Source organism: Montipora capricornis, chromosome 4, assembly GCF_036669925.1.
Source record: "Montipora capricornis isolate CH-2021 chromosome 4, ASM3666992v2, whole genome shotgun sequence".
In the NCBI taxonomy this organism is placed as follows: Eukaryota; Metazoa; Cnidaria; class Anthozoa; order Scleractinia; family Acroporidae; genus Montipora; species Montipora capricornis.
Window position 1 is genome coordinate 24,563 of NC_090886.1, and position 9,508 is coordinate 34,070.

The 9,508-nt window shown below is 39.0% G+C and overlaps 1 protein-coding gene across 1 annotated transcript; it reads left to right on the forward strand.

The window, feature by feature from the left end:
- The first annotated feature begins 363 nt into the window (after positions 1–363).
- Positions 364–4,069, forward strand: LOC138045030 (neuropeptide FF receptor 1-like). The gene is made up of 2 exons (XM_068891380.1): positions 364–468; positions 1,490–4,069. The coding sequence occupies exon 2, from the start codon at positions 1,571–1,573 to the stop codon at positions 2,639–2,641; it is 1,071 nt and encodes a 356-aa protein (XP_068747481.1). The 5' UTR covers positions 364–468; positions 1,490–1,570; the 3' UTR covers positions 2,642–4,069.
- The last annotated feature ends 5,439 nt before the right edge of the window (positions 4,070–9,508 follow it).

Consider the following 9,508-nt stretch of genomic DNA (forward strand, 5'->3'; position numbering starts at 1 on the left):
TTTCTTCCTTTCAGAAAAATTCTTCCAAATTAGGTCTAATATATTACTAAGACTTTCATATAAATTACCCATTAGACTCAACATTGTTTCTGTCAGTAAAAGTGATTTTTAGTGCTTACTTATGCCGTTGTTCTCAACTGCTGTTTTCCTTGACAATGCCACGGTTGTATAATGAAATTCACGGCTTTCTTAAAATGTATGACGACCATATCCGACCACGCCAAATTAAACCACGTTGCAACTTTTGTTTCCAAGCATACAAAATCCTTATATTTGTTTAATGACCCGTTGTAAGGGCCCATATTCAGCCTCTCAGAAAACAACAGTGGTATTTCAGTGCAAAATGTTTCATTTGACTCATGCATCGATGCAAGGTAAATCGTATTTAAAACTGTCGCGGAGACTATCCCTTTGAACTTCAGCCAAAAATAAAGAAACTGTTGACATTCTTCTGCTTTCAGCTTTCAGGTAAGCTCGATATAGTGCAATTATCATGTAGAAGAGAAATTTTAACAATTGAAAACAAGTTTTGTAATTTGAAATTTGTACAAACAGCAAACAAAACTGGAAATAAAATAAGGCAAGTATAGCGAGATCTCTTCTCAGCTGACGACGACTCCCGCTTACTCACTTGGTCTAGAAGGATTGTTGCAAATTAAAGGTTGCAGTTTAGTATTTCGATATAAACCAACCGAGCCATCATTTGACAGAAATCTATTGAGAGTTCTCCAGCTGGCAGGCCTTAAAACTATGTTTTTTCAGTCTCTTTGCACCGTGTAGATGATGCGATGTAACTTCTGTTCACTGAAGATTATCATGATTTGTTTTCCATCAATGCAATTCATCTCTTGCCCGCCATCTTCTTTCCGGGGAGGAAGTCCTTGAGACGTCATTTGCGGAACAAGCACTCTGGCGTACTTCCTCTTAAATCATGATCTTTCTTGACTTCCTTTAGAACTGCCATTGTCCTTGGACGTGCTTTTTATTTCAGTGGAAAGGTTTTTCAAACCAGATCCTGTTTAATACCCTGGATGAACCTTATCTCTGTTGTGAATAATGTGAGCTCGCCCTAATTTTTTAGTTTGTTAGTTTCTAATTCATTTGATTCGTCATTATAAGAGTAAGAGCCCAACTAAAGTCTTGTAATATAAACTGAATAATTATCTTTAAAATTGTGCAAATTGAAATAAAACTTAATGCTGCTCAGGCGTTCTAAAGGGAAACATGTGCGATAGATTGTGACCAAAGCCCAACAACTCAAGAAAGAATTTACGTTAAAGAAAGCATCAAATTCCAACATAGCAGCCGTTTATTTGTTCTTCACCCTCGACACTCGATAAACCGGGACGCACTTTATACGCTCGTGATTGCCCTGGAGTTTCTTAAATTCCGTTTTCTCAAATTTATTGCGTTTGGCCTATTTTCTGTTGGGAAAACATCCAACACGTCCTTTGGTATGTTTACGGCTAAGTTGTAATTTTGTTGGTAGGTCATCAAGAAGAATCACCCTTGTTCATCCCTCGCCCTTTCTCAAGCCTATCTGGCCAGCAAGCAAGCAAGCAAGCAAGCAATGAATAACTGTATAGCAGTACATCCGGCCAACTTCTCAAGGCCCGCCTGCTCAGCCATCGTTGCCACAATGTTTACACTAGGCCTTTCCGTGCTGAGTGCAGCAACAATTGTCGGGAACATGTTGATTTTCTTGACCTTCCTGAAGACTCAGAACTTACGAACAAGCACGAACTACTACATCGTGAACATGGCGATATCCGATTTTCTCTGTCCGTTCTTTAATTGGCCGTTGTACGCTAGTGGGGGAATGCTGACACCCGACATCCTTGTCAACGAGCCTTTGGCAACATTTGCATGCAAGCTTGGAATGTATTTCAGGGCAGTATCACAAGGTGTCTCTGTGTTAAGCCTTGTGTTGATTGCCTTGGATAGATTTATTGCCATTGTTTATCCATTCAAAGGGATCTTGTTAAATGTTAAAATTCGCGTGGCTTTTTTGCTTATGTCGTGGTTAATACCGGTAGCTTGTGTATTGCCTTACGCTTTGTTTACCGGAACTATCAAAGAAGAAAATCATACCTTTTGTAGGTTTCTAATGAGTGATATCGGTAATGGTCTAACAGTTTACAATGGTGTAAGTGGTATTTTTTTCTACCTGATACCTTTAATCAGTATAACAGGTTTGTATTTTATGATCATCAGAGCTTTGAAAAATAGACCACCGCCTGGAAACTTGCTTAAAAACAGAGTCAACGCCGACCATAAACGACAGCAGCAGAACAAGAGAATACTAAAAATCCTGATTTCTATTGTATTGACATTTTTCCTTTGCTGGACACCTCTTTGCACCTATTTGTTTCTCAAAAAGTTTTACCCGTCTGTTTTTCCAGCAGACAGATGTTTATTATTGGTTGGTTTTGCATTTTATGTCTGCCCCTCTTTGAGCACCGCGGCTAACCCAATCATCTTATTCGTCTTTAGCACAAACTATAATCAAGCTTTAAAGAATGTACTATTACCAATGTTTTCCTGCAAATTTGGATCTAAAGTTGTCATGCGTAAACAATCTACAGCAATGGTAACGCAACTGAAGAATTTGGAAATGACAAATACTAAGGTGTTAGACTAAATGTGTTGGTTATCAATGACTGCAGCCAGACCAGAAGTGATTTGAAAAAAAAAAAATTGAAGTGCTCCTGGGAGGGTCGAAAACTCCTGAGGACATTTCATTTGTGAATGTATGAAGGAAGGAAAAGGATCCTGGCCATGAAGAAAACATTCGTCTGGTAGATTTATAAGGACAGTTTGGAAGCGACGATAAGAAGAATGAAAAGTTAAAAGTTGATATTTGGAGAAAGGGCTCATGACATTCATAAATTAATGCAGTTTCCACGCGATTGTTACATGTGGCTTCGTTTCGATCGGCAAAAAGAAAGTTCATTTGCACGAAGTGCGGACAATCCTCAACAGGTTTCAATCCTAGACTAATGAAACTTCTGTAGCAAGAAAGTTTAAGAGCACAAAGCTGGTCCTTGTACCCGTTACAAAAAGAAAAAAATGAACTGCTGACATACAGGCGTTCAGTATGAAACCTTCATCTGTCGTCCTCTTGTAAGAGTGCAATTACAATGTAATGAACACTTATCTTTACTGAATGTTAGTTTACCTGGTTGACGGAGAGATTTGGCTACACGTAAGGAAAAACATCAATTACGTTTGTCCATTCAATCATCTAATTAAGAGGTTTAGATTGAGCGACTATTTAACAATTATTCCATGAGCGCGCGTTGGATATGAGATGGTAAATAGCCAACAAGGCGCGTAGCGCCGAGTTGGCTATAACCACTCTCATATCCAACAAGCGCGAATGGAATAATTGTTTTATTAAATTCCTTAAACTCCACGAGTTTGGAAGTACGAAATACGAGCGAAAAAAGAGAGAAAATCCTAACGAAATCGTAAAAAGTTGATGAAGATGCGATGTTGTGTAATACCTCGTGGTCAGACAGATGCAGGTTCATCACAAAAACATTTTTTACCTTTTCGCGTATCTCTAAGCTTCGAAAGTGATCCAAACTTTCCACAAAAACGTTTTTCTTTTGATTTACACCGAAAGAAATTTCGCTCTCTGGCGTAAACGTTTTTAGTTTAGCAACGCTAAGCGCAATCATTTACCATATAAGGTCAAACTGAGGTATATGAGCTGATAACCGAGATTGAGTGAACCAATCAGGGCACGAGAATTGCATTATCCGAGGTTGAGAATTTAATAAAATGAAATATATTTTTTAACAAATACCGTTTTTCGTAAAGCACTTTTTATGCACTGTACAATGCCCGGGTCTACATACAATCCGGAGAAATGGCAACGCAACTGATGAATTTGGAAACGATGATGAATACTATGGGTTAGACTAAATATGTCAGTAATCAACGACTGCAGCCAGACCATAAATGATTTGAGGATTGAAATCTTTGGAAATGTGGCCATTTTATTTGTAAATGGAAGTATAAATGCACATGTTAATATCAATAAGTATATTGTACCAATAAACAGTTTTTTGGACGCTCGAATGTTCATTAGTGGTTTGTTAAAACATGTACATGTTCTTCTGCCCCGGTTATTTTTATCTCTTGTTCCCATGAAATCTATTGTTCCTGATCAAATTCCATATCACACTTATGCTCAATACCATATTGTTTTGGAGCCTCGGCAACGAAATTTTGTCCGAAGTTGACGAGGTCGATTGCTTGCCATCCGAAGATTGAGGGAGGGAAGCTGTTTCAGGGAGAGGGGAGCGTAAAATTTCGCGTCAGCTTGATATAGGGGAGCTTTAGCAAGGACGACGGAAACGGCAACGAGGACGTCATCTTAAAACATAAATTCTCATTATTGTAATCACTTCACGACTATTCCAAGTTTTGTATTACGACAAAATGCTGCACGAAAGGTTGGTCATCTTGGAAAGATGTTTTCACATCACACCTTCGTTCCTCTTTCATTTTCAATTGCAGAAGATGTTTCAGTGAGTCATTTCGTTTCATCTTAATTAAACCGTTCAATTAGCGTTTCCTTTCTCAAACACTGAGCAAAAATAACCCATCGATCTGGAAAAAAACAATGTGCTTAGCCTTTTTGGAATAAATACACTATTTTTACGTCGTTTCCATGGTCCAGTGGTCATTGTCACCACCTGATAAGGAAGATAATCCGGGTTCGGGAATTCACTACATACACATTCGAACATCATGAAAAGCGCAATGTAAGGCAGATGTAACAAGGACAGACTTCTTTAGTGCTTAATTAACCATAGACCACTGTATTTTTGCAGGCCCGAGTTTAGGCTAATAAGCGTCTTGTTTATTCACAAATTCCTCCGCACCCTCAAAAAAACCAACAACACTCACAATTCCTCTTTTCGCTCTGACGAAGGGCTAACGCTCGTAAAGTCAGCTTTCCCAATTTTTTACGGTCGCAATTCGACCTTTATTAACTCGTTTGATATAACCAATTTTTAATGTTTCCCTCTCCCACCGACGCAGCACCGCAGTTTCTTTAGAAACTAGAAATTTGTCAACTGTTTACTTGCTTGCTGAATGAAATGTGTTAAATACGGGATGAATGATCATGATTTCATCCCAGTTCTCAGCACAGCGATGAAAAAAATCATGTAAACACTTTACACGGTTTCTTCTGTGGCCGTCTCCATACTATTCCGAGCATTACCACAACTGAGTTTCGATTGAATATTTGGCGCTCATTAGAACGTCGCACGTTCAACACTTTTCCGTCACCATGAGTTCAGCCCAAAACAGGCAACTAAACAGGCGGGAGAACGATGGAATGAAATCTATGGCACACTGCACGTACCTCCGACCTTATAAATACAACAGTCAAATTAAGGAGGCGTTCAGCGGAAATCTATTTTTTTTCAATTTTTGTTTCAAGAAGATTACACTAAAAAACAAAAAACATAAAAACAAAAAAACAAAAACAACGGCAGTGATATTCATCCACAGTCTTTGCCCAGTTTGTTCATCACAAAATTAAACAAAGCCTTTTCACATTTCACGAAAATTACGCCATAAAAAATATCCTTGGTTACCCTGCTTTTAAACAGCACTCACCGGTATCCTCCCGTGCATGAACTTCACTCGCGGCTGAGATGATTATAGCCACAAAAGAGCAAAACTTTACCATGGACATGGTAGCTTTGGTTCCTGTTACGTTACCAGAACAGTGGGTCAAAATACAGTGAATAAATTCACACGCACCACTCACTATTTATGAAATAATTAGGATAGTACCCACACTCTCATTGGTCAATAGCTGTGTTTAGATGAGAGTACGAAAACACGGCTGTGACATCACACGAATTTTGATTGGTTATGTGTTGTCAGACGCGCGTTTTGATTGGCTGGTAGGAATTTTGAGCTTGTATCAAGAAAAAGAAGTGCGACTGCGTCTCCGGTTCGCATAACTGTCTCGAATTCTCCCAACTCCCCTCGTGTTTAGATGAGGCTATGGAAACACGGAAAACGTCCTCTATTGCTTAAATAATGAAAGACCTTACCATAACGATTTCATTAAGATAATTCCTTGCTTTGGAATTCGTTTTTACTTAACTTTTTTTTTGCTCAAGAGCCTTACCTGCATAGGCAAACTTATTTTCGAAATAAGTTATCAAATATTTAACCTGAAGAAAGAGAGAAAGAAAGGATGTGATGTTGAGAAAGAAAGGGTGTGATGTTAATGTGGCGTAACGGTCTGATGGTCAGCATACAAGGGGCGGGTCTAAATCCCAGGTCACATTCAAAAGGTCACTCGTTGCAGGTCACTGTTTTACCTTTTTAAAAGTGACCCAAAACCCTCAATTTGGCTAACCCTAGACCTAAGATAAGTATGCATGTATGCATTTTGCCTAACAAAACGGGGACGGCGTAATGACCTTGAATGGTTATCCAATGTCCGAAACTTATGCAAAGATGCTAACTCCACGGAGCTAAATAACACGCGGCCATCTTTGCTTGGCTTGGCTTGGCCGCTGGCCCAGACTAGATAATGACACCAGTGGTTTGGTGACAAGTTCTTTTCTTTGATTAAACTGCAAAGGTTATCTTTCGTTGTCCTATTTTCCCGTACCACCATCCCAGCCTTTTTCACTGTGCGAACGTTGTGTTATTTTGCAGCAAACGTCCGTCATCATTTTACTTACAAATTATTTTCCTTTGTCAGATTAAAACTTCGACCGAAATCGCACCATCCAGAATAGACGTTCTAATGTTCTAGCAAGGTCTGATATTTCCTTACATCTGAGAGAAAATAGCCACGAGTACTTTGAGTAATGATTTTCAATATGAAGAGAACCAGTTACACTGTATTCTCCTTAGAACTGTTAAAGGTTATTTTACGAAAATCAATTAGATCTGTTTCCACACGAGAAGGAAAATATATAGGTTTAGTATCATGCCTAGAAGTGATGTCTTTTTCCGGGTGTATTTTGCATAGCGACGTATTGAAATAAACTTCGTACAATATTTTGACAATTTGTCCTTCAGAATCAAGAGCCCAGTTCTTGTAAACAGTTGTTGCTTTTGTTTCACTGGGGACTCATAACGTTTTTACTCTTCTTCAGATAAATTTAACCACCCTTTAACTTCTTCATAAAGCTTCATTGGTGGTCAAGTCTCACAATTAAATAAGTATTTATTAAAGTTTACATAACTTAAATCTTGTGAAATTAATAGGTGTGTATTTTTAGCGGAGTTAAATAAATTGATTATAAATAGTAATAATAATATAGTTATTCTTTCTATTAGTTATTATTATTTATTATTATTTTAAGCAGTAGCAGTAGTCGTAACATTAGTTGTTCAACGATTGCTCAAATTTTGTACCTGAACTGTTTACAAAAGAAAAGAAAATTAGCTTGGAAGTAACGAATCGCTCTAATTTAAGGAAATCTAATCAACAAACTCAGTATTACACATCGTTTTTTTATGACTGTAGACCGATAATTTATTGCATGAACGCAGAAGCGATAACGCTGAATTGAGCGTTACAGTGTTTACAAATTAGCAGAGTAGCTATTATTTCTGCAGCCATCTGGGAATCCAGGAAATATGTTTGCTGGAGTCGAAGTGTTTGAAACGATCAGTCTTTCTAGATCCCGTAAATCAACGCGCCCCGTAAACGTGCAACTGCTGTTTCGGTCGTTGTTTCCAATGACTGCAATGGACTCAGCGGTCGTAATAGCACCAGTGGTTGTCGAGATAGTCACGCAACATCCGGCTGTCCACAGGGAGTTCGGCTGAACGACATGTACGGTACTTGCAGAGCCAGCCGCGGGAAAGTATTGCTGCAAAGAATGACGAAAAATAAAAGTCATTTGCAAATCATTCCCTTGGTATATACAGTGCGGAATTGAGAAAATAATACTGTAACATAAGGTAACGGCAAATCGTTTCGTAGATTCATCCCAAGGTTGGTGGCACATACCTAAAATGATAAGAAAGACCAGTAAAAGTGTCTCACCTTCCTCTCTCACCCCCCTTCCCCCCCCCCCCCCCCCGCCATTACGCTCATCTAGTTTCATATATGGCCACGCGTTGCGAAGCGAAGCGAAGCTTCCGTGTTAGTTATTGTTACAATAAGTTAACCTGGCTTGAGCCGGCGATCCAATTGAAAAGTCATACCTGGTTAGCGGTCAACTTTATAAACAGCTGACTTCGGTAAGCTTTTGAAGTTGAACTCGCGATATTGTCACGTGATACTGGTCAGCGGATACATTGTTTTGACTGGTGTCAATTAACCATAACATGGATGTCCAATATCATAGATGTTGCCGCCTAAAAACGCGGGTTGCACCGCAGGGTTTCACATAGGCATACATGGAGGGGTGGACTTACGGTCGTAAGGTACCATATGTTGTATATTAACAACCAAAAGCCTTGTCAAAACATTAACTCAAAACCAAGCACACGGCGTCGACTTAACATAACAATGTCACTTGACCAACTAGACCCCAGGACACCTCACATAGTTTCTTACCAATGGTGCTCCGCGCGCGCACCTTTCGCGTGAGGAGCTCCGCTATAAACGATGCCGATCCTTCTAACAAATAGCTGTTTTTATTCCAAAAACCCACTCAATCAAAATTTCTTTTGTCTTTACATAACACACCCTAAACTATATGTGGCTGGTTCGCAAATTGTCAACCATATTATGAGCTCAAACAACACAATTAAGGTATTACGAAAGTTTAGTTGCCTTTAAAGGATTTACTGCGCAACCTTCTACTGTTGAAAATGTTAGAGTAAATATTAAAATATTACTACTCTATACAGCTAAGTGACAATGAACAACTCAAGGACCGCACACAAAGCTTTTTTTAAAGCTGCGAAAGAGTTATATTTCAAGATCGTTATCTCAAATGCGTTTATTCACCTTATTGTAATCACTTTGTCGCCTCACTTTATTACACATTAAAATGCAACAGGAATGAATAGAGCGTGTAAAGCTATGGTTCTTAAATTGCTCAGTTAATACGTGTGATTAGCTTTCAGTGTGGAGCCATAGCTCCCCGGCACAGCAAGGCTGAGACCCCTTCCCCCTCCGCCACCGCAACGCCCTCCTTCATATCTATTTCTGGCTCTCCCACTGCTGTAGCCTACAGCAACCAGGATTTTCTTTCATGAAATCGAAAGTGACCCGCTACATATAATGGAGTCTTACCGAAATCTGAGTTTTCTATTCTATGTTATCCATAATGCAGTTCCTAAAATATCCTTCATACAAGTCTTCTTAAATAGGGTGAAATTGCTAAAATCGTAACCCAAAACGTAAACTTTGTTAACATTACTTAGGAGAATTACCCAGGAATCACGCTTTGGCTTGCGGGATGGGGATAAGCCAAAAAGCGAAGAGATAAAAATGGCTGACGAAATTTCCTCTTTTAACTGACAAATTTATATTCACCTCGAGTAAAGTAAGTGA

What these genes read in the sequence shown, in the direction of transcription:
- LOC138045030 (XM_068891380.1), top strand. Translation starts at nt 1,571, where the DNA reads ATGAATAACTGTATAGCAGTACATCCGGCCAACTTCTCAAGGCCCGCC.